Below are 26,615 nucleotides of genomic sequence, written 5' to 3'. Positions count from 1 at the left end.
GCTTTCATGTCCAAAAAGTCGCTAGATTTGTTGCTAGTCGCTTTGGAGAAAGAAAGTGTCTACGAGGAGTTACAAAGATACTTTAACAAGAAAGTTGCCAAGTTCACAACACTGTGCTGAGGTCAGTGTTGCCAACTCCTCAGCAAAGAAAGTAGTTATTGCTTATCCTAGATGACATCATTTCCCCATTTTCATAATCTATTGCAAAGGACGCTGTAGGAAAGATACAAGTGAGTTTAAAAAAATAGTAACAATTGATACCGTATTTTTCCGATTATAAGTCGCAGTTTTTTTCATAGTTTGGCCGGGGGTGCGACTTATACTCAGGAGCGACTTATGTGTGAAATGATGAACACATTAGCGTAAAATATCCAATAATATTATTGATCTCATTGACGTAAGAGACTAGACGTATAAGATTTCATGGGATTTAGCGATTAGGAGTGACAGATTGTTTGGTAAACGTATAGCATGTTCTATATGTTATAGTTATTTGAATGACTCTTACCATAATATGTTACGTTAACATAGCAGTTGGTTATTTATGCCTCATATAACGTACACTTATTCAGCCTGTTGTTCACTATTCTTTATTTATTTGAAATTGCCTTTCAAATATCTATTTTTGGTGTTGGATTTTATCAAACACATTTCTCCAAAAAATGCGACTCTAGTGCGACTTATATATGTTTTTTTCCTTCTTTATTATGCATTTTCGGCCGGTGCGACTTATACTACGGAGCGAATTATAATCCGAAAAATACGCTACTGCAAATTAACGTTCTTCTTTTGATTATTAGATTTAATTTTAAATACACTTTATTCTGCATTGTTAAAATGTTAGAGTATCAAATTTGTTCAAAATATTGTAGGTTTGTCATATTCACTAACAAACTTAATCTAATGACTGGCTCATTAACATGAACGATAGAATTATGACGCAGCAGTGATTTATATTAGCTTGACATAAGAGTGAAGAATGATTCTCATGCTGTAAACTAAGGCTGAATAAGTGGCAGATGTTCAACTTTTTCTTACAGAGAGACACACACAGGTGAGTAAGTGATTGAGGCTGTGTACAGTAGGTCAGTCGAATCCAGTGATTTATTTGAAGTGTGACAGTAAATTAACATTTACATCTAAAATGGTTTGCTGGGAAAGTCTGAAGTCTGACTCATCAGCTGACTGAAGTGTGGGAACAGATAAATGGTGATGTGTGTTTCTTAAGGCCAACACACCAACGATGAATCATAGGGTGTCGCAATGTATCAGTTATATTGAAAGAGTTTGATCCTACCTTGAAACTTGATTTCGAAGACATCGTCGTGGGCGATAGGGCTCTGATGTTGTGAGCTGATGCTTGATTTACAGAAGTTTGGAGAACCAGGTTGGGGTGCTCGTGGAATATGCCTGTTTTTTTTCTTTGGTAGTTTCTGTTTCGCCATGGCCAGGGAGTAATACATTCCAAAGTTGTTGACAATCACGGGGACTGGCATGGCGATGGTCAGCACACCTGCCAGGGCGCACAAGGCTCCCACCAGCATTCCGGAGGTCGTCTGAGGGTACATGTCCCCATAGCCTAGGGTGGTCATGGTCACCACGGCCCACCAGAATCCGATCGGGATGTTCTTGAACTGCGTGTGCTCGCTGGCTCGAGGGTCGTTGGGGTTAGCGCCGATCCGTTCTGCGTAGTAGATCATGGTGGCAAAGATGAGGACACCCAAGGCGAGGAAGATGATGAGGAGAAGGAACTCGTTGGTGCTGGCTCTTAAGGTGTGGCCCAGTACCCTCAAACCTACAAAGTGACGAGTGAGCTTGAAGATTCGCAGGATCCTTACAAAGCGGACCACTCGGAGGAAACCCAGTACGTCCTTAGCTGCCTTAGAGGAGAGCCCGCTAAGGCCCACCTCCAGGTAGAAGGGCAGGATGGCCACAAAGTCGATGATGTTCAGGGCGTTCCGGATGAAGTCAAATTTGTTTGGGCAGAAAGTTATTCGCATTAGGAACTCAAAAGTGAACCACACCACGCAAACGCCTTCGATGTAGGTGAGGTAGGCCGCCGTCTCAGGCTCCTGGTAGATGCGCTCCACCGTGATGTTGTCCACCAACTCCACCTCTGTGCGATTGATGATGGGGTTGAAGGCCTCGTGGGTCTCCAGACAGAACGTGGTGATGGACACCAGGATAAAGAACAGCGAGGCCAGGGCCACCCACTGGGCGGTGGTGAGCAAGCAATGGAAGGGGGGTGAAGAAGGAGAGAGAGTAGAGTGAGATCATTCACGCAATGTAATCAAGCCCAGGCAGCCATTTTTAGCAATGCAATTTCATCTGAGACAACAACATCTGCTTTATCAGTGCTCTGCGTCTTACAAAGTGCCATTCAACGGGAACAATCAATGACTACGTTTACACTGCAGGCCAAAGTGACCCAAATTAGATTTTTTTTACATCAAATTTTTTCCAGCGGACTGTTTACACTGCAAATGAAATAAGACTTTTATCAGAATCCAGTGTAAACACACATGTGGCCCCAATGTGGCCTCCACGTCACTTGCATGTGCACTTCCATAAAGTCAAAACCAAGAAAATTGACCGGTAGGAAGTCGCTACTACTACAAAATAAAATTAAAGTCGCAACACCTTAAAAATAAGTGGGTTTTTTTTACATGAAATTAAATGAAAGTACAAAACCAGTGAAGTTGGCACGTTGTGTAAATGGTAAATAAAAACAGAATACAATTATTTGCAAATCTTTTTCAACTTATATTCAATTGAATAGACTGCAAAGACAAGATATTTAATGATCGAACTGAGAAACTATTATTTTGAGGGCAAATAATCATTAACTTAGAATTTAACGGCAGCAAAACATTGCAAAAAAGTTGGCACAGGGGCATTTTTACCACTGTGTTACATGGCCTTTCCTTTTAACAACACTCAGTAAACGTTGGGAACTGAGGAGACACATTTTTGAAGCTTCTCAGGTGGAATTCTTTCCCATTCTTGCTTGATGTACAGCTTAAGTTGTTCAACAGTCCGGGGGTCTCCATTGTGGTATTTTACACGCTTCATAATGCGCCACACATTTTCAATGGGAGACAGGTCTGGACTACAGGCAGGCCAGTCTAGTACCCGCACTCTTTTACTACGAAGCCACGCTGTAACACGTGCAGAATGTGGCTTGTCATTGTCTTGCTGAAATAAGCAGGGGCGTCCATGAAAAAGATGTAGCTTGGAAGGCAACATATGTTGCTCCAAAACCTGTATGTACCTTTCAGCATTAATGGTGCCGTCACAGATGTGTAAGTTACCCATGCTTTGGGCACTAATACACCACCATACCATCTAAGATGGTATGGTGGTGTATAATTTTGAGCTTATAACAGTCCAGATGGTTCCTTTCCTCTTTGGTCCAGAGGACACGACGTCCACAGTTTCCCAAAACAATTTGAAATGTGGAATCGTCAGACCACAGAACACTTTTCCACTTTGTATCAGTCCATCTTAGATGAGATCGGGCCAGCAAAGCCGGCAGCGTTTCTGGGTGTTGTTGATAAATGGCTTTTGCTTTGCATCTTAGAGCTTTAATTTGCCCGTACAGATATAGCGATGAACTGTAGTTACTGACAGTGGTTTTCTGAAATTTTCCTGAGCCCATGTGGTGATATCCTTTACACACTGATTTTTGATACAGTACCACCTGAGGGATCGAAGGTCACAGGCATTCAATGTTGGTTTTCGGCCATGCCGCTTACGTGCAGTGATTTCTCCAGATTCTCTGACCCTTTTGATGATATTACGGAGCGTAGATGGTGAAATCCCTAAATTCCTTGCAGTATCTCGTTGAGAAATGTTTTTCTTAAACTGTTTGACAATTTGCTCAGGCATTTGTTGACAAAGTGGTGACTCTGCCCCAACCTTGTTTGTGAATGACTGAGCATTTCATGGAAGCTGCTTTTATACCCAATCATGGCACCCACCTGTTCCCAATTAGCCTGCTCACCTGTGGGATGTTCCAAATAAGTGTTTGATGAGCATTCCTCAACTTTCTCAGTCTTTTTTGCCACTTGTGCCAGCTTTTTTGAAACATGTTGCAGGCATCAAATTCCAAATGAGCTCAAATTTGCACTAAATAACAGTTTTCCAGTTTGATTGTTAAGTATCTTGTCTTTGCAGTCTATTCAATTGAATAAAAGTTGAAAAGTATTTGCAAATCATTGTATTTTGTTTTTATTTACGATTTACACAACGTGCCAACTTCACTGGTTTCGGGTTTTTGAATATAGTGTAATGTATTTGGGAGGGTTGTTCTCTTTATAGAGGAGACACGAACATCAGCATGGATCTACGGGAGCTTTATTTTTCAACCCACATGTAAGCAAATGCGCCACAGCGTCAATTCTGCTATTTCTTCGTAATCAAAATATATATTAATATAACACATATAGCCTATTATTTGCGCACTATTGACAAGTGATGCACCGAAAATTCTTCCCTCTTGAATAAAAACCAAAACCGGATGTTGTGATGTAATATCCATTTCCGCTGGCGACTGCATCATTTCGTAGCTTGCCCAAAGCTGACATACCACATTTAGACTGAAGTCACATTGGAAAAGATCAGATTCCAATCGGATTCAGGACTACCTCCTGATCTGACCTGATGGCAAAAAAATCAGATTTGAAGCACTATGGAGCATTTAGATCAGATCTTTGACACTTGAGGGCAAACAAATCAGATTTGGTGTGCAGCGTAAATGCTCAACACTTCCTTCTCTTCTCTGCTCCATCGCAAAGTCATGCCTTTCACCAAAGCAACAGCATACATTTCTGCTCCTGTGACTGCATGTAAAACTCAGGTTCTTCCTTTCGGGGCCATTTTTATAGCAAGTATTTCCCCACTCAAGGTCACATTGACCAGGTGACCAACTAATAGCAGGCTGAGGCTCATTAAGATGAAGTCCCCTATTTATGAGAAACCCTGCAGGGTGTAGCGTGTACTCTGCTTGTCATCGGCATTGATCCGATGACTGCATTTCATCACATTTAGCCTCTGATATTTCTGATGCTTATACTTGCTACACGGGTGTAACCGATACAGTACGCTCTCCTGGGTATTGATTGCAACCCTGTCCTTGCGCTTTCATCCGATCATACTGGATTACAGTAATGTGTGACCATACCTGCAAAGTGGGGGGGGGGGGGGGGGGGGGGGAGCTGGGAACGTGCCACAAGCAGATCACAGGGAAATATAAACTCACTAAATTTAGATTCAGTGAGTGAAAGTGAGCTGTCAAGCTAATGCACAGTTTAGTTAAGAGAGGCTGGGTGGGGTCTTGAATGAATGAGAGAGGGACAGATAATAGGGCATGAGTCTTCTAGTCCGCCGAGTAAAAGGAGGAAAACAGCATCTCACTCATTCAAGTCCATTCATGCAAGCTGAGATGGAAAACAGGCCCCTCATTACAACATGTCAATTCTGAGCTGCTATTTACAAACCTCTGCTTCCTGTCCATTTCAACTATTGACTTGATTCACAGCCCAATGACTTTTGTTCTATCAGCTCCAGCCTCCCTCTTCTTGCTTTAGTGAAACAGCATCATGGTTTACTAGACACATATCAAACTAAACACACGATATCTCACACCTCTGCAGTATGTCACTGTTACCACTGACCACATTTAGCTGATCAACTATCAGTTAGGGATGTTCCGACCAGAGTCTTTTGCTGCCGATTCTGATAGCGATCCTTCATGAGTGAGATAGGCAGATACCGAAAACATGTATTAAAGGCCTACTGAAAGCCACTACTACCGACCACGCAGTCTGATAGTTTATATATCAATGATGAAATCTTAACATTGCAACACATGCCAATACGGCCGGGTTAGATTAGTAAAGTGCAATTTTAAATTTCCCGCGAAATATCCTGCTGAAAACGTCTCGGTATGATGACGTTTGCACGTTACGTCACGGATTGTAGCGGACATTTTGGGACACCATTGTGGCCAGCTATTAAGTCGTCTGTTTTCATCGCAAAATTCCACAGTATTCTGGACATCTGTGTTGGTGAATCTTTTGCAATTTGTTTAATGAACAACGAAGACAGCAAAGAAGAAAGCTGTAGGTGGGAAGCGGTGTATTAGCGGCCGGCTGCAGCAACACAAACATGTAGCCGGTGTTTCATTGTTTACATTCCCGAAATATGACAGTCAAGCTTTACCATTGGCCTGTGGAGAACTGGGACAACAGAGACTCTTACCAGGAGGACTTTGAGTTGGATACGCATGCTTGTGGAGAACTGGGACAACAGAGACTCTTACCAGGAGGACTTTGAGTTGGATACGCATGCTTGTGGAGAACTGGGACAACAGAGACTCTTACCAGGAGTACTTTGAGTTGGATACGCGCTACCGTGAGTATGCAGCTGCGGCTTCCAAACATTTGATCGCTTGCCCGTACGTGCGTGCCGCTAAATATATGTGCTGTATGAACTTTGCGGAGGTGAACGGTACTTTGGGCTGTGGAATTGAGTGTGTTGTGCGGGTGTTTGATTTGTATTGGTGGGTTATATGGACGGGAGGGGGGAGGTGTTTGTTATGCGGGATTAATTTGTGGCATATTAAATATAAGCCTGGTTGTGTTGTGGCTAATAGAGTATATATATGTCTTGTGTTTATTTACTGTTTTAGTCATTCCCAGCTGAATATCAGGTCCCACCCGCCTCTCACAGCATCTTCCCTATCTGAATCGCTTCCACTGCCCTCTAATCCTTCACTCTCACTTTCCTCATCCACAAATCTTTCATCTTCGCTTAAATTAATGGGGTAATCGTCGCTTTCTCGGTCCGAATCGCTCTCGCTGCTGGTGGTCATGATTGTAAACAATGTGCAGATGTGAGGTGCTCCACAACCTGTGACGTCACGCTACTTCCGCTACAGGCAAGGCTTTTTTATCAGCGACCAAAAGTTGCAAACTTTATTGTCGATGTTCTCTACTAAATCCTTTCAGCAAAAATATGGCAATATTGCGAAATGATCAAGTATGACACATAGAATGGATCTGCTATCCCCGTTTAAATAAGAACATCTCATTTCAGTAGGCCTTTAACTGTACATTTTTCGGTGTATTTATGGTGAGTGCTATTGGCAGTTTAACAATATCAACACAATGTTTAAAGTAGTTCCTTATTCTCTTTTATTACCATATTTTCTGGACTATAAGGCGCACTTAAAATCCTTTTTTCCCCCTCAAAACTCGACAGTGCGCCTTATAACCCGGTGCACCTAATGTACGGAATAATTCTGGTTTTGCTTACCGACCTCAGCTATTTTATTTGGCACATGGTGAAACGATAAGTGTGACCAGTAGATGGCAGTCAACCATAAGAGATATGTGTAGACTGCAATATGACTAAAGTGAATTTTATATGTTTGATATGTTCCATTGAAAATATAGAACATTACACACGGCGCTCAAAAGTCTATCAAAATGTTTTAGTATGGCTTTGGTAAGCTATTAAGCCGCACCGCTTGATGGATTGTACTGTGCTTCAACATATGAGTATTATTATGGAGTGTGTATAAGGTAAGACATATTATCTGGCATTTTGTTTCGCAATATTATGCAAAAGAAACTTTTCTTACCTTCTGGTACCTGCTGATCTGTATTTGGGATCTGCATAAGTCCTGAAAAATTGCGCCTTTGTAGTCCGTGCCAACACAGTAGTCGATAAGCTTCTTCTTTTTCTCTATCTTCTTGTTATGTGACATTCATCCTCCGCTGTTGCCATATCTAATATAAAGTAGTGTAAAGTTCTTACTTATATCTGTCAGTAAACTTGCCATGAAAGCGCTAAAACATACTGGTGTAGTGAGTGTACATTATTCACCCAAGGAACTTTAGTTATTAGAGAGTTCCAGACAGACGGTTTTTCCCGGGGTGCATTTCCAGCATTGTTGTTACTTTAATGAGCCACGGATGAGGAGATGCTGCTCCGTTATTGATTGAAGTCAATTCTGAATGTCATTAAAACAGTTAGCTCCATCTTTTGACACATCTTCCACTCCCGTCCTTGCACGCTACACCGCTACAACAAAGATGACGGGGAGAAGACGCTGTCGAAGGGAAGTCACGTAAATAAGACCGCCCACAAAACGGCGCATCCGGGAGCTACTTGAAGATGATGTGTAAAACATCATCTATGCAACATTTTGACCAAAGAACCACCATTACATGTTATGTAGACCACAAGGAAGTGTTTACTCCTTGTATATGAAAAAAGATGGAAAATAGACCATTCATCGGCAGCGCGCCTCATAATCCGGTGCGGCCTATGGTCCGGAAAATACGGTACATACATGTACTATTGACTTTGTTTGAGCAAAACAAAGTCAATAGTACAGACTGTGACAATGCTGACACAGCAAAAGTTGTTCTATTATCCTCTCTCTAGACTATTAGTAATCTACTTGGTAATTTCCTGTCAATGTCTTCTTACTTTTTGCCGTAACATGGTTTCATCTACACTTCTTAAACTTTACTAAGCACTTATTTCTTGGTGCTCATGGCTTGCTCTCGGTTTAGAACATGTTTAGCCTTGACCTCCAGTGATAATGGTACTTAAGAAGATACTACAGTAAGAAATGCAGTTTACGTGCTATAATAGAGGTGATTATTAGTAGCTTAGGGAAGAGGCTCCACACTGTGTATTCCATCCATTTTCTACCGCTTATTCCCTTCAGGGTCGCTGGAGCCTATCTCAGCTACAATCGGGCGGAAGGCGGGGTACACCCTGGACAAGTCGCCACCTCATCGCAGGGCCAACACAGATAGCAGCTAGCTTTGAGACACACGTGATTTAGGGCTATATAAGTCAACTTTGATTGATTGATTGATTGATTGATTGATTGATTGAGCTTGGTAAAAATAGTGTCAGCCAGAGGGGATTTGCATTTGTGATCAGCATCGAAATGACTTTGACATACCTTTTCATGAAAACCGTCTAACATCAATCGCTGGCTGGTACATCCTTACTATTAGTGCATTTTATCATTGATCATTGAATGAACATTTTTAATGGGATTGGAAAATCTCTCCAAAACATTTTCTCCACTCCTGTTTCCATGACAGTGCCCTATTTATCTGAAGAACGTTGCCTGAAGGAGTTGTGCCCTAAAGAAGCTCTCTGCATGAAAACTGATCAAATTCCTCTGACTAACATCATTTAGTTCCTTTGGAGACCACAGACTACAGTTGAGGCTGAATCAACAGCTGCTTGGAGACAATTAATGCAATCCTGTGCTTCAAGAGGCGATTCATCAACAATTAATTCCAATCAATTGACAAAATTGTTAATTTGATGCACTCTATTGATTATTGTTCCCACTAAAGTTAAATACAGAATATTTGTCACTATATTACGTCCCTGCAAGCTCTGTGCACAACAAACACAAACCCCCGCACTCAAAAATCAGCAGCATAAAACACACACATGCCAGAAGTGCTAAGAAATGCAGCAAAAAGATGAATTTGTCCACAAACATACGACAGTTTGTTATGAAACTAAAGTACCCAAAAATGACACAACATTGCACCACTTTGTGTGTTGGAAACTCAAGTTAATTATCAATCGATTAGCTATGAAATGACACACAAATGAGCACAGTCGTGTTTAGTTTGTTGTAGTTCCAAACATTGCGTGTGGTATTGTGTTGTGTTGTGTTGCATAACACAGTTGTGCGTTCCGCCCCCTCTACGGTGTGTTGTGTGCACAATAACACCCCACAACAAAATCCCAGTGCAATACACGATTAACTGCAAGCACACCAGCTCCAGCAAAGCCATGCAGGCAAGTGATTGCTTTGGGAAAAGCATATCATGAACTAAATGTATATTTACATCACATATAAACCATGTTTGCTTAACTTCAATCAGTCCGGAGTACCACACAACCTATTATGAAGTCCATATTTAAAGCAATAATGTATTATGCATTTTTGTCTTTGAGGCTGCCAAAATCAAAAAGTAGGTAATTGCTTTTGGCATGTGACTACTAGTGTAGGCCGACTGATCAATGATTTATACGTGCAAATCCAGGGCCCTAACTGTTATTTTATTCATTCATTCATAATGGGTTTACCCACCATTAGCACCATGGAGGCTGTGTGAACAATTACACTCTTCAAACTTGTGATTTAAATAAACATTGATTGATTGATTGAAACACTGCATGTCCTCACACCGCCACTTGCATGATGTGTCTTTGACACTTTGTGAGCATTGGGGGAGGTGCCAGGTGAACATGATGTCATCATTATTGGGCAACTCTCACTGAAGTGGCGTGACAAGGCTTTTCCGCTGATGTCTCCACTGTGAATTCAGTCTGTAATTAACTCTGGGACTCCCTTCTAATTAATTTTCTTGCCTGTCTTCGAGGAGTTCTGTCAATCCTCCCTCTGCTTTTGTGGACACTGAGAAGACACTCTGTACGTCTCTGCTGGGGTCCATTTTGAAGGTGACACTTGCAAGAAGAAGCCTTTGTGGCTTTTAAAGTGCTGCGCTTGCTATAAGAGTGAGAAGTTGCCAGTTCGATCTGGCTCTTGCTGTAGGTGGGCTCTGATATTCAGGATGCAGCTCAGCATGCTTCTGAGGGGGAACACTTGTCGGGGTAAAAAAACATCAGAAGGTGTCAAATCATTGTTACTGTTTAGAGGCTTGCTCTACCTGGATGGGAAAAATGCCCAAAAGCAAGCACAAAAAATGTCACCTCCAACCTGATTTTGTCCGGAGGTTTGCCACAAAAATGTTGCTGGTGCCAATGAACTGCTTTCCTAATGTGTTGCTGACCCATTTAGCCGGTCTACCCAGGGATCCCTGTGCCCTGCAAATAGCAATCCTAATTCACTCCTGTGAACTGTAGCCTTAAAGGCCTACTGAAAGCCACTACTAGCGACCACGCAGTCTGATAGTTTATATATCAATGATGAAATCTTAACATTGCAACACATGCCAATACGGCCGGGTTAACTTATAAAGTGACATTTTAAATTTCCCGCCACACTTCCGGTTGAAAAAGCCTTCGAAGGATGACGTATGCGCGTGACGTAGCCAGTGAAACAGGAGTATCGGTACCCCATTGAATCCAATACAAAATAGCTCTGTTTTCATCTCATAATTCCACAGTATTCTGGACATCTGTGTTGGTGAATCTTTTGCAATTTGTTTAATGAACAATGAAGACTGCAAAGAAGAAAGTTGTAGGTGGGATCGGTGGACTCGGATAGCAGACGCGCTAGCCGACGCTAGCCACCGACCGCACGGATGATCGTGGTGAAGTCCTTCGTCCTTCCGTCGATCGCTGGAACGCAGGTGAGCACGGGTGTTGATGAGCAGATGAGGGCTGGCTGGCGTAGGTGGAGCGCTGATGTTTTTATCATAGCTCTGTGAGGTCCCGTTATACTAAGTTAGCTTCAATGGCGTCGTTAGCAACAGCATTTTTAAGCTTCGCCAAGCTGGAAAGCATTAACCGTGTATTTACATGTTCATGGTTTAATAGTATTGTTGATTATATGTCTATCCTTCCAGTCAGGGGCTTATGTATTTTGTTTCTGTCTGCATTTGAGCCCAATGCTATCACGTTAGCTCCGTAGCTAAGTTAGCTTCAATGGCATCGTTAGCAACAGCATTGTTAAGCTTCGCCAGCCTGGAAAGCATTAACCGTGTAGTTACATGTCCATGGTTTAATAGTATTGTTGATTTTCTGTCTATCCTTCCAGTCAGGGATTTATTTATTTAGTTTCTATATGCAGTTAAGCACGATGCTATCACGTTAGCTCCGTAGCTAAAGAGTTTTGTCGATGTATTGTTGTGGAGATAAAAGTCACTGTGAATGTCCATTTCGCGTTCTCGACTCTCATTTTCAAGAGGATATAGTATCCCAGGTGGTTTAAAATACAAATCCGTGATCCACAATAGAAAAAGGAGAGAGTGTGGAATCCAATGAGCCAGCTTGTACCTAAGTTACGGTCAGAGCGAAAAAAGATATATCTTGCACTGCATTCTAGTCCGTCACTCTAACGTTCCTCATCCACGAATCTTTCATCCTCGCTCAAATTAATGGGGTAATCGTCGCTTTCTCGGTCCAAATTGCTCTAGCTGCATTGAAAACAATAGGAAAATATGAGGAGGCGATCAACTGACTACGTCACGCTACTTCCGGTAGGGGCAAGGCTTTTTTTTTATCAGAGACCAAAAGTTGCGAACTTTATCGTCGTTGTTCTATACTAAATCCTTTCAGCAAAAGTATGGCAATATCGCGAAATGATCAAGTATGACACATAGAATGGATCTGCTATCCCCGTTTAAATGAAAAAATGTCATTTCAGTAGGCCTTTAAGGACACTTTTTATTTCGGTCATTTATGTAATATTTCATACAGAGGAGTAATTAAATCGCTATTTGGTTAAATAAATGAGCAAAATTAACACAAATATTGCTGTATTTAAATCATATTTGCAATTAGGGCTGCAACTAACGATTAATTTGATAATCGATTAATCTGTCGATTATTACTTCAATTAATCGATTGATAATCGAATAAAAGAGAGTACATTTCTATCCTTTCCAGTATTTTATTGGGAAAAAACAGCATACTGGCACCATACTTATTTTGATTATTGTTTCTCAGCTGTTTGTACATGTTGCAGTTTATAAATAAAGGTTTATAAAATAAATAAATAAAAAGCCTCTGCGCATGCGCATAGCATAGATCCAACTAATCAATGACTAAATTAATCGCCAACTATTTTTATAATCGATTTTAATCGATTAGTTGTTGCAGCCCTATTTGCAATCTAATGGTACAATTTGGGCCTGAAGGTTCTGATCCCCTGTTTGCATGCCAGAATAATATTGTTGCCATGACCGTGCTCTTTGTGGCTGTACCTTAACTTCCCACAACTAATATGTTGCTTTAGACCACAAACTTGTAAAAACTGAATCAACAGCACCTCTGCTGGTTGCAAACAGGTAGTGCACTCCATTTTGCCTCAGTTGCTTTAGAGCAGAAGTGTCAAAGTCCTTTTCACTGAGGGCCACATCACAGTTATGTTTGGCCCCAGAGGGCCGCTTCTAACAGTAAATACTCTTATTACACACTTTTTTAATGCATTTTATTAGTAGATTTTTTTAAAAATAAAATGTAAAAAAAAATATGGTAAGTTGCAATAATTTCCTCTCAAAATTGTGTGTATATTACTGTAAATGGAAAAACAGTGCTGCTGGTTTTATGGTTAAAAAAAGGCAGCTCAGTTTTCAGAATTTTACTGTAATATTTACATTAGTTTTTTTTACTGTAAATAAAAAAAAAACTGCAATTTTACAGTAACATTTTGGCACCTGAGCTGCCAGTTTGTTTGTTTTACCGCAAATCAACAACTGTACATTTTTCGGTGTATTACTGTAAATGCCAAAACGGCACCACAGTTTATTACAGTATAAAATACTGTTATTTTCATTTAGAGAAAAAGGCTGTTAAAATTTTTTTTTACAATGAAATCTATTGCTACTTTTACATTGCACAATTTGATGGATAACTTGCTTTGAAATCATTATTATTAGTATTTATTTCCATTTAAAAAATGGTTTGAACGTTTGATAATATATTTTTGCATAATTAAACAATATTTAAGTTAACATTTTGCGATTACATGGAGTACTTTTTTTTCTTTTTTCTCCCAAAATAGAAAGAAAGAATATATTTAGTAATAAAAGTTACAGTACTTTATCGATACATATCATTTCCAGGCTTTCGAGGGCCAGATAAAATGAAGTGGCGGGCCACATCTGGTCTTGAGTTTGGCACCTGTGCTTCAGAGCGTGATGTATCAACAGTTCTTCACACAGTCTGTTTATCTATCATCATTCCACTTCTAATTGAGGCTGCAGCTATTGGTTATTTTATTAATTGATTAATCTACAGATACGGTTTGATTAATCGGATAAAACACACTTTATAGCCTCAACACATCCATCCATTCATCCATTTTCTACCGCTTGTCCCTCTCGGGGTCGCGGGGGTGGCTGGGGCCTATCCCAGAAATGAACAAAGATGTTTCTGCTTGCCATTAACTTCATATTTTTTTCTAATAAATGCACATCAACAACATTGAAATTGCACATTAACATGTGTGCATTCACAAAAAAGGATAATAAATCAAACTCTTTGTTGTTCTCCGCCACGCAGATCACGGCCCCCACAAACCACCGCTGTCATGTGCAGCGACTGTGTGGAAACTACGGACACATATTTAAAGTTTCAGTCCTGATTTGATTCATTTGTATTAGTTACACTTACTAAACAATTAATGGAAGCAACAGAATATAAATCATGTGTTCTAATCCAATTAATACATTTAACAGCAGATCTATTCTTAATTGATGTTTATGAATGAACTACTCACAATGTTGTTTTTTGAACTAATTGTGCATTGGATTCATAGCTGTCAATCAGCTACATACACTAGCGTTCAAAAGTTTGGGGTCACATGGAAATGTCCTTATTTTTGAAGGAAAAGCACTGTACTTTTCAATGAAGATAACTTTAAACTAGTCTTAACTTGAAAGAAATACACTCTATACATTGCTAATGTGGTAAATGACTATTCTAGCTGCAAATGTCTGCTTTTTGGTGCAATATCTACATAGGTGTATAGAGGCCCATTTCCAGCAACTATCACTCCAGTGTTCTAATGGTACAATGTGTTTGCTCATTGGCTCAGAAGGCTAATTGATGATTAGAAAACCCTTGTGCAATCATGTTCACACATCTGAAAACACTTTAGCTCGTTACAGAAGCTACAAAACTGACCTTCCTTTGAGCAGATTGACTTTCTGGAGCATCACATTTGTGGGCTCAATTAAACGCTCAAAATGGCCAGAAAAAGAGAACTTTCATCTGAAACTCGACAGTCTATTCTTGTTCTTAGAAATGAAGGCTATTCCACTAAATAGTTTTGAACAGTAGTGTGTGTCACTGCACAGAATCACATTGAAAAACTGCTTGTACATGACTTCCTGCTGGCCCCACCATGGACTGGACACTATTATGTCGCCCAGGGTCCCCACATCTGTGGTCCCCTCCAAGGTTTCTCATTGTCATCCCATTGGGTTTAGATTTTTCTTGCCCTGATGTGGGATCTGAGTTGTGGCTTGTGCAGCCCTTTGAGACACTCGTGATTTAGGGCTATATAAGTCAACTTTGATAGATTGATTGATTGACTTGAGACAAAAAGGTTTGTTTTCTTCCATTATGGATCTTGAAGATTTATTATAGATTGGATCCTCAACCCAACCCTGATTTTGTCAAGCAGCTATTATGGTCTATATTGTATCAGGTGCGATACGTTCACATGTGACAATAGGGATTTGTACCTTTACCAATTGAACGAATACGGTACACATTTTCAGTACTTTTGTATGTGTTGATGTGTTACTTAATGTTAATTGTTTAATAATTCAAAACAACATTTAAAAGTGAGTTAATAATGATAACTGTGCTGTCCAGTTGTTATACAGTATATCGTGTTCTTACACTTCAGTGTGTCATTTGCAAGTATTATAAAGTAGACTTTACATGCAGTTGCAATTCCAAGACGTTAGATGGCAGTACTTTCTAGACTGAGTAGTCTTTGCCATTAAGTTGATTTTGCCTGCCTTGTCTTTTCTTGTGTTTACAGTACAAAGTGTGTATAGTATTGTATTTATTACACACCAGCTGTTTGATTGTAATGCCCATCTTAGTTAGACTTAGACTTAGAGTTAGACAAACTTTATTGAGCCGCAAGGAAAATTGTTCTAGTTGTTTTGATTACCAAATTTGGAGGTTTTGAAATCGCCATGTAAACTTGCGAATGCTAGACGGTAGCATGTTTATGGCATATCCAAGCATCGAGCTAGCGCATTTTGAAAAGTGAAGGCTGAGTCTGTTCTGAGGGCTATGAATGTTTGTTCCGCTACCAACGTAGTGCTTTTAGTCGGTGCCTAGTTTGTTGGTGCAACAAAAGTACCCAGTAGAACCAACGAGATGTGGTCGGTACCTATCTCTGTAGGTATGTGACCATGCATTCCTAGTTTACCTAGTGTGTTTTGGTCCAATTTCCTGTTCCTGCCGGCTTTCTGTCATGGCATTTAGCGCTGAAGACCCAACATGTAAAAAAATTTCAAATAGAATATCGTGCAAAGGTTTGTTTATTCCATCAATTAGATTTACAAGGTGAAACTAATACAAGACATAGGCCCCTAACATGTAACTCAAGATATTTCAAGCCTACTTTTCATATTATTTTGATGATCATGGCGTACAGCTTATGAAAACCTCAAATTGAAAATCTCACAAAATTTGGGGTTTTCACAAACTGTAAGCCATGATCATCAAAATGATAGGAAATAAAGGCTTGACATGTCTCACTTGGCTTGGAATGAGTTTATATCACACATTAGTTTTACATTTGAAGTGGAATTGCTGACATAAATGAACTTTTGCATGATATTAAAATGGATGGAGTTTTACTGTAGCTTTGTCATTTAATAAAAATTCTAGTGCAGCGACCTCCAACTGTTTAGAACTACTTTGACAAAAAGAAAAGAGAAGTGAGCCATTTGTGTTTTATTTATGAATGGAAAAACTTTAATTGTACTTTATTTACAAAGCAGAGCTCCCCTAAGCAGTGTAGTCATTGTTTTGATGCTATTTTGTGGTAATTAAATAATACATTAAATACAAGCCGAATCGAACAGTTATACAATTCTAAGAGTTGAAGAAAATAATTTTTGACAATTTAGTGAACTACTCAAAATAATGTTAGTAATGCTACTGGTAGCTCACAAACTAGTTGGAAAATTGAAATTGGATTTATGGCTCTTGGGCAGCTGGATCTTGAGAAACAGATCTTTTCAAAAAGCTGCTGAAAAGGTTGGCTTGTTGTATATTTCTTATATAAAAAATGAACTTTTTTTTTTTTAATCAAAGAAACAATCCCTGGTAGCAATTATAAAATAGGATTTGGATAAAAAAAATAATTCAGACATGCACATCCCACCAATATATCTAATAATTTAATTCCGCTTGTGTTTTCTTTGTAAACATTCCATAGGGTGATACCATATCTATCCTGTATGCATTGACAATGATGTCACTATTTTACATATTCCCTCACCTAAAAAGTACAAAAAATAATATACAAAAATAATGAATAAGAATAGTATGTCTCTATGTATATACAAATATCAATAAATGCAGAATAAAAATTAGATACAAATGCTAAATTGCATTACCCTGCATAGTGTGTGTGCACCTGAACTACTTTCCAAAATAATTTCCTAAAAATTTGTGATAAAATGGCTTGCAAATGCAAATCGGTTCTTAAAGTTCACTTAAAACTCACCACATTATTTCATGTGGCTTATGAAAGCCTGGAAATAATGTTCATCAACAAAGTACTTTTACTAAATGTATTTGTTTGTTCAATTTGGACAGAAAAACTGTACTGGATGCAACATACTGTATATCTGATCATGCAACAAGATATTCCAATAAATGTTTTGTTATCATTAATCCCTAAATATTTGCTTATGATTTCAAAGCAAATTATCCATCAATTTGTTAGTAAGAAAATATGATACATTGATAGACACTTGTGTAATAATTAGGGCTGTCAAAAATAACTACTGGTAGTTTGAACTAGATTAAGCACAAAAAATGATCACATTAATCATGTTCATATGCAGATTAATCATGTTCATATGCAGATTAATCATGTTCATATGCAGATTAATCATGCAATTTGTTCTGACCGCATGCTCCCATACCTGGTTTTCTGCGAGTTGGAACAGGTCGCTTTATGGTCGGTGATCAAGTCAATGCATGCGTCAGTGCAAAGATGAGTGAGGAGACTCAGTCTGGTGTTCTCGCTGGTAAATTTAACTTCAAAACAAACCCAGAAGGGACTTTAACTAAAACCCTTACCACGTTTTAAGCAAATAAAAACGTAAAACATTTTAAAAATGTTCCTGTATGACATTCTGATAATAAAATTGCATTTGTGTACACATATTGGGGTATTTTTGTTAAGTTGATTTAAATTAATTCATTGAAATAACTTTTTTGTTCATTTAAATTAACTTAACAAAAAAGTGATTTCAATTAAATCACAAGATTAAATATGTGATTAATCATGATGAATCCAAATTTAAAAGTGTGATTAATCTGATAAAAAATGTGTATCATTTGACAGCACTAGTAATAATATCATTAGACGTTTATATTTACCGTTACTGGGTAGAGGCAGCCATAACTGTGATGTGGCCCTCAAGTAAAATGAGTTTGACAGCGACAACCTAAAATGGCTCTACAATGGAACACCAACTTTTCTTACCTGTTGTTGTGTGTTTGGGATCTGCATAAGTCCCGAAGATTTGAAATTAAACCAGGCATGGCGGTGATACTTATAAAACAATCTTGCCCTCTTTCAAACTTGCTCCATATGAGCCGTGGGGAATTTGAGACTTTAGTGACGTATTTTGGCTTAGTTACGTCATCGAATATGGTAGAGGTTTACCCGAAGAGCTTAGCTCAACTCTGCTATTTCATTCCATTGTAGTCCAAAGCTGTAATAAATAAGTTCCTTATTTTTCTCTATTCTGTTGTTGTAGGGCAGACTGGCTCGTACATGCACATGCATCCTCTGCAGTCGCCGTTTCTAATAAAAGGTAGCGCACAGTGTAGTTTGAACTTATATCTGTCAGTAGACACCTGGGAAGTGCTAAAAACTACAATAGTGCTGATGAGGTGGAGACGCAGTCAAAGCGGGCTTGGCCCGGAGGCATGTAAATAAAACGGCACATTTATTGAAGATGGTCTGTAAAACAAAGTCTATGCAAAAATGTGACCAAAGCACCGCTATTACATGATAAATAGACCACAAGGAAATGTTTTAAATGTATAAGTCAAAGGTGTCAAACCAGGTTTTATCCGGCCCGTGGGATGAGTTTCCTAAGTATAAAATGTACCTGAAATTTTTGAATGAAAGAAACTGCTGTTCTAAATGTGTCCACTGGATGTCGCAATAGCAATTCTTTGTAGCTTTGTAGATGATGCTACATATGTACAAAATAAACCACATGATGTTAGTGCATCAGTTGAGGAAAATGAGCAAACTACATAAATAACAAACTGTAATTTGATTTTGATATACATTTTTTTATCTTGATAGATTGAAAATTAACACCAATGAGTTGACTGATTATTAACATTATCACATAATTTATTCAGAAAATATAGATAAGGACACATAAAGATAGAATACTATTAACAGCAACATGTAAGTGTAAAAAAAACCCAACAACATTATGATTTGTACATTTTCAGAATGTGCTTGTTCTATTTTTAAAACAATCTGGAGTTGTTTTTATTTTGAAGTTATCGTGCCTTGATTTTGACCAGTCTAGCCCACTTGGGATTAGATTTTTCCCCATGTGGCCCCCCCATCTAAAATGAGTTTGACACCCCTGGTATCATAGGCGCCGATCACGGACAATGCCGAGCACCCACGTGGGACTAATGGCAACTTTCAATCTTTAAAATAATTTTTGAAAAATCAATGCTGTTGTAGTTAATTTTGTGGCGGGTTTGGTCCGTTTTACAAAATAATAAAGCCACAAATCATATGGGATATTAAGTTCACTGAACGTCTATTTTTTTTTTTTTTTTAATACACACACACACAGAGCACCCACTGGCAGAAATGTAGATCGGGGCCTATGCCTGGTATAAATAAATACATCCTAATATGACCCCTTTTATAAGAGCTTTTCAAAAGGTTCGACTCGTTCACGAAGGTCCCATCACTATTGGAGACCCCTGTTCCCGTGAATGTGACTGAAATATGATCACTCTCTCATTGGCATTTTCAGTTCTGTCTCTGCCTAGCAACAAGTGGCCATCATGTAAGACAGTGGTCCCCAACCACCGGTCCGGGAACCGGTACCGGTCCATGAGGCATTTGCTACCGGGTCGCACAGAAACATGAAATAATTTGTAAACGACTGCATTTTGTCCGACTTAACTTTTGCCTGTCCCACTAGACACACCAACAAGCTTGTTTATAGATGTACAATAAAACTCCTCACAGGAAGTTGCCATTTGTTAGAACTTTGTGTGATACATAGCACATCAATGAACATATAAAATAGAGATGTGACAGATTGTAGACAAAGGATGATTTCCATCTGCAGGTTGATTGTAACAATTTAGTCTTTTCATGCACTTATTTTTGCTGTATTTATCTGGCACAAGTGGAAAGCCGGTCCCTGGAAATAATGCCTGTACATTAAACCGGTCCGTGGTGCAAAAAAGGTTAGGGACCCCTGATGTAAGAGACTCTGAATGTCTGCTAGAAATACATCACTTTTTATGTGTGATTCATGAAAATGTTCTTGGAGTTTTATAATCTTGAAAAAAAAATCCTGGTGTCCTGTCAGAATTATTTCTCATATAAAAGTGAAAGAAGTTGGATAGATGCTTGATTTTTTGAAAGTCAATGAATGGCCATAACTTAGATCCTATAGTTATAATGGAGGATGCAAAGAACTCCATCCATTTTCTACCGCTTGTCCCTTTCGGGGTCGCGGGGGGTGCTGAAAACTTTCTCAGCTGCATTCGGGCGGAAGGCGGGGTACACCCTGGACAAGTCGCCACCTCATCACAGGGCCAACACAGATAGACAGACAACATTCACACACTCGGGCCAATTTAGTGTTGCCAATCCACCTATTCCCAGGTGCATGTCTTTGGAGGTGGGAGGGGCCTATTCCCAGGTGCATGTCTTTGGAGGTGGGAGGAAGCCGGAGTAGAACCCACGCAGTCACGGGGAGAACATGCAAACTCCACACAGAAACCCAGGACCTTCGTATTGTGAGGCACACGCACTAACCCCTGTGCCATCATGCTGCCCCTGGTATAAATACATCCTAATATGAACCCTTTTATAAGAGCTATTCAAAAGGTTCGGACTCTTTCATGAAGGTCCCATCACTATTGGAGACCTCCGTTCCTGTGAATGTGACTGAAATATGATCACTTTGTCAGAGGCATTTTGAGTTCTGTCTCTGCCTAGCAACAAGTGGCCATAATTGACCCATGTAAGAGACTCTGAATGTCTGCTAGAAATACATCACTTTTTATGTGTGATTCATTCAAATGTTCTTGGAGTTTTATAATCTTCAAAAAAAAATCCTGGTATCCTGTCAGAATTATTTCTCATATAAAAGTGAAACAAGCTGGTTAGATGCTTGATTTTTTGGAAGTCAATGAATGGCCATAACTTAGACCCGTGTTTTTCAATCCCTGTGAGAAAATGTTGGTGTGCCGTGGGAGTTTATGTCATTTTAACTAAAAATATTTTTTGCAAACCAGTAATTATAGTCCGCAAATGTGCCGTTGTTGAGTGTCTGTGCTGTCTAGAGCTCGGCAGAGTAACCGTGTAATACTCTTCCATATCAGTAGGTGGCAGCAGGTAGCTAATTGCTTTGTAGATGTCGGGAACAACAACGATGGTTTGCAGGTAAAAAGGTATCTAATGCTTCAACCAAAAATAAACAAAAGGCGAGCGCTGCTAAGAAAAGGCATTGAAGCTTAGGGACGGCTGTGCAGAATTAAAACCGAACTGGCTGCAAGTAAACAAAAACAGAATGCTGGACGACAGCAAAGACTTACAGCGTGTGGAGCAGACGGCGTCCACAAAGTACATCCGAACATGACATGACAATCAACAATGTCCGCACAACTGAAATAGTATTGATTGCAAAAACAAAGCAGGTGCGGGGAATAGCGTTCAAGGAAGACATGAAACTGCTACAGGAAAATACCAAGAAAACAGGAAAAAGCCACTAAAATAGGAGCACAAGACAAGAAGTAAAACACCAAAAAAACTCCAAATAAGTCACGTTGTGATGTGACAGTACACTTTGAGACAAGAGCTGTAGTGATGCCAGGTTGGTTATGGTTGAAATTCATATCCAACAACAACTTTTTATTGTCTACTGAGTTTCATTTTTTACTGATTTCTGCTGCTGGTGTGCCTGCGCATTGTTTCAATGAAGAAAATGTGGTTGCAAAAGACTGACTTAGATGGTATAGTTGTAATGGAGGACTCACCCTTGCATATTTGGAGGAGTAAGGGTCCTCAAAGAGAGCCCAGACGCGCTTCTGCCAGCGGCTCCACAAGCTCCCACTCCGCGTGTCAGGAGAGTCTCCGTGGGCCAGCCTCCTCGTCATCTCATCCACGTCGTCCTCTCCGTGCTCCTGGTCGGGCTCGGCGTCGTCGCTGGCCAGATCCAACAGTCCCCCCCCGCCGAAACTATCAAGGGCCTCCTCCGCCTCCCGGTGCTGGCGGTAAGTCATCCAGCAGCAGGGCTCCACGTCCGTCTCGTCGATGCCCCAGAAAGCCAGCTCCTCCTCGTACAGAGGTCCGCACACATCGGCGGGGCAGTGCAGCTTACCTGTCCGGTAGTAGTTGAGGATGTGCGCGAAGACCCCCGGGTGGCGGTCGAAGAAGAACTCCTCGATCTTGGCGTCATAGTCAAAGTGGTTGGGCGCGTCTGGCTCGGCCAGCCACGACAGACGCGTGCCGGGCAGGGTGCGGAGGGTGCTGCGGTACGTCTGGTGCCGGATCCCTCCCACGTTGATCACGATGCGATCCTTGTCGTCGCTCAGGCCCATCGCGTCCCTTAGGCATCGCTCGCCGAACTTGCCCTCATCGTCGCAAAGGGGAGTGCGAGCGCGGGAAAAAGCGGCGCGCCGAGACACCTGTCGTCTCCCGCCAACAGCAGCAGCAGCGGGGAAATTTGGCGGGGCACTTTGGCGCTAAAAGATGCGCTGCCAGGCTGGGGGCGAAATCCAAAATGAACGCATCACATGGACGGCAATGGACGTCTCATCATCACCAAGATCCAAGGAAGAAACAACAAGTCCAAGTCCTCTTCTTCACCTAGTTAATGATCTGCTTGATGACTTTGACAACAAGGTGACTGCTGCTGATGATGATGAGGAGGATGATGATGATGATGGTCCTCCTTGGTGTTCGATCCCTCCTCCTTCACACCGACGCACCGCCTGCGGCTCTTTGTCTCAGCGACACTTCCCTCTCCTCCCTCACTCTGGCAATTTGGGGGCACAAAGAGGCACACATGCAGTCAAGATTGGGAGGCTGTGCGTGTGCGTGTGCGTGTGCGTGTGCGTGTAAGGGGGAGTGGAGCTTAATCTTAAAGAAAAAGATCCAAAATGTTGGATCATGCAACCCAACAATCATCAGTGGTTCTTAACCTTGTTGGAGGTACCGAACCCCACCAGTTTCATATGCGCATTCACCCAACCCTTCTTTAGTGAAAAATAAAATGTTTTTTTTTTCAAATTCAAGACAAAGTTATATGTTTTTGGTAACTTTAGTATGGGGAACATATTCTAAGTAACAAATACTTAATTTTGAGTTTTTTGGACAATAGGGGAACATATTCTAAGTAACAAAGACTTCATTTAGAGTTATTCGGTTAGGGGGTTAGGGTTATAATAAGGCCATGCCGAATAAGGCATTGATAAGTACTTAATAATGACTAGTTAAGAGCCAATATGTTACTAATTTGCATGTTAACAAGCAACTAATTAATGGTGAATATGTTCCCCATACTAAAGTGTTACCATGTTTTATTACTGGTGCACAAAATGAAGCGTGCATGAACATCACCTTGTTCAAACAACAAAACCAACACAGTGCATAAACTCACAACAAATGACACACCTGCAAATCAGTCTGACTTCTGCTGTTGTCGTATCCGTAATACGCCGATAGGGAGAAGTTTGTATTTACACGATGAGTCGGGTGTGTCTTGACCTCCGCCGAACCCCTGAGCCCGACTCACCGAACCCCTAGGGTTTGATCGAACCCAGGTTAAGAACCACTGTTCTATATATGACCTCCTTTGTGTGAAGAAGGTGTCTGCAATGTGCTCAGTGGGACACTAATAATGCATGAAAACATTGAAGATTGATGCAAGTTGTAATTGCCATCACACTCATGTGCTGTCATCTACTTCTGTTTGGAAAGAGGAGAGTCAACTAAACTGTTCATGTGTCATCATCATAACAAAGGAGGCTTGGCTTGTGTTTAATTAGTCAGCAGAGGGCGCTGTTGTACATTAGAAGGAGGAGGTGCTCCATTTAGGCTAAAAACAGTTGAGGACACTTTTTTAGGTAGAGCTGCACACTTAGTTCTTGCCTGTACAAAGAGAAAAGGGGGCTTAGTTTTCTATTAGGTTCTTAATTTGTATTCTCTTATTTTTCTGTTATTACTATTATTCTCATAGGTTGATTGGCAACACTAAAATGGTCCCTAGTGTGTGAATGTGAGTGTGAATGTTGTCTGTCTATCTGTGTTGGCCCTGTGATGAGGTGGTGACTTGTCCAGGGTGTACCCTGCCTTCCGCCAAAATGCAGCTGACGCGCCAGCACCCCCCGCGGCCTCGATAGGGTCACGCGGTAGGAAATGGATGGATGGATTTATTTATTGTTTATGTTTTGTTTATTCATTCATTATTTATTTATCTAAATTTAACTTAAATTAACCGATTTTCAGTTGTACTGTATTTATTGCTATTATTACTACTATTATTCTCACTGTATTATCTTTTTATTTTTTGTATTTAGTATTTTTACATATATTTCAAAATATCTTTTATTTTATTTTTTTAGATGACGATCATTTCTATAGCAGCACGGTGGCACAGGGGTGAATGCATGTGCCTCACAATACGAAGGTCCTGAGTTCAACCCCGGGCTCAGGATCTTTCTTTGTGGAGTTTGCATGTTCTCCCCGTGACTGCGTGGGTTCCCTCCGGGTACTCCGGCTTCCTCCCACCTCCAAAGACATGCACCTGGGGATAGGTTGATTGGCAACACTAAATGGTCCCTAGTGTGTGAATGTGAGTGTGAATGTTGTCTGTCTATCTGTGTTGGCCCTGTGATGAGGTGGTGACTTGTCCAGGGTGTACCCCGCCTTCCGCCCGAATGCAGCTGAGATAGGCTCCAGCGGCCCCCGCGACCCAGAAAGGGACAAGCGGTGAAAATGAATGAATGGATGGATGGATTTATTTATTGTTTGTTTTCTTTAGTCATTCATTATTTATTTATCTCAATTTAACTTAAATTAATAATAATAATAATGGATTAGATTTATATAGCGCTTTTCTAAACACTCAAAGCGCTGCACAGAGAACTGAGAATCCATCAGTCATTAACTCCACATTCACACTCGGTGGTGGTAAGCTACATTTGTAGCCACAGCTGCCCTGAGGTAGACTGACGGAAGCGTGGCTGCCAGTTTGCGCCAACGGCCCCTCCGACCACCACCAAACATTCATTCACCAGTGTGAGCGGCACTGGGGGCAAGGGTATAGTGTCCTGCCCAATGACACAACGGCAGTGATTTGAATGGCAAGAGGCGGGGAGTGAACCTGCAACCCTTAAGTTTCTGCTCGACCCACCACGCCATGCTGCCCCCAAATTACCTAAATTAAACTATTTTCAATTGTACTGTATTTATTGCTATTAATACTACTATTATTCTCACTGTATTATGTTTTTTTTTGTATTTAGTATTTTTACATATATTTCAAAATAATTTTCTTTTTAGATGACGTTCATTTGTATAGTTTTTCTCCAGTGTGGAGGAGCTATGCCATCATTTTGTTATTGTCAATAGTGCTGTCTGTGCGTGGGTGCATGTGTGTGTGTGTGTTTTCTTATTTTTTGGTGTAAAGCACTTTTTGTTGCAACTTGCCTGTGCATGAAAATAACTATATGAATAACGTTTGATTGATTGAGAGTCTTAGTTTATCAATAAAGTCCCTGTATCTTTTGTATTTTACAATGGCGTTTGATTGACACTCACTTGTGTACTGTAACCTCACTCACTAGCTATGTGCACATGAACACAAATAATCGGATTAAAAGCCAAACCGTAATAAAAAATGCTTCATTTAAACACGCCATTCGGAATATTCTGACCCGATCACACACTTTCGGATCAAAATGTCCTTCCGATGGAGATGGGTGTTTTATGCCGATAGTCAATCAGATTGGAGCGCATGTAAACGCTTCTTCAGAAGTTTGGGTTGAAATTATTCTTACTGTGCATGTCCTTAATGTCAGCTATACTTTGGTGATGGAGGGGGACTAAATGTAATAGTCTCAGAATGAATCAATTGTGTTGCTGCTGTCTCCCCCCATTCAACATGTACAGAAGTAGCATTATATACTCTTGTTAAGTGTGTTTTTTCTAAAACCAAGACTAGCAAAAACAAAATATGGTCTGGAGTTTCATCTGTCGATGTTACAATAAAAGGAGCGATCCAGTTGTCGTCTCAACAAGCTGTTTTATTTACTGCTTTACAGCTACTCCAAGTGCTAACAGCTCGCCTCAGGCACGTAACATGAAGACGCATTGTGATGACGTCACGTTTGCGACTAGAGAAACTACAGCAACCCGTACCAATTCCAACATGGAG

At 40.4% G+C, this 26,615-nt stretch overlaps 2 protein-coding genes across 5 annotated transcripts in view; one reads left to right on the top strand and one right to left on the bottom strand.

The window, feature by feature from the left end:
• kcnc1b (potassium voltage-gated channel, Shaw-related subfamily, member 1b) overlaps positions 1-23,176 on the bottom strand; it is a 44,605-nt gene extending 21,429 nt beyond the window's left edge. For 3 of the 4 annotated variants that reach the window (XM_062035505.1, XM_062035504.1, XM_062035503.1), the window contains exons 1-2: positions 22,213-23,176; positions 1,298-2,213 (exon numbers count right to left, since the gene is read on the bottom strand). In XM_062035505.1, coding sequence (XP_061891489.1) covers positions 1,298-2,213; positions 22,213-22,776 — 1,480 coding nt within the window. In that variant the 5' untranslated portion in view covers positions 22,777-23,176. The remainder of the gene's footprint in view (positions 1-1,297; positions 2,214-22,212) is intronic. The other variant, XM_062035506.1, reaches the window with a different exon arrangement.
• Positions 1-26,615, top strand: part of sergef (secretion regulating guanine nucleotide exchange factor) — a 70,487-nt gene extending 43,872 nt beyond the window's left edge. Inside the window, exon 12 of the mRNA XM_062035509.1 lies at positions 26,503-26,615. The gene's annotated coding sequence lies outside the window, so the exon portion shown is untranslated. The remainder of the gene's footprint in view (positions 1-26,502) is intronic.

This window comes from Entelurus aequoreus, linkage group LG24 (assembly GCF_033978785.1).
Source record: "Entelurus aequoreus isolate RoL-2023_Sb linkage group LG24, RoL_Eaeq_v1.1, whole genome shotgun sequence".
In the NCBI taxonomy this organism is placed as follows: domain Eukaryota; kingdom Metazoa; phylum Chordata; class Actinopteri; order Syngnathiformes; family Syngnathidae; genus Entelurus; species Entelurus aequoreus.
The sequence above is the reverse complement of the archived record's forward strand: the minus strand, read 5'-3'. Positions and strand labels throughout refer to the sequence as shown.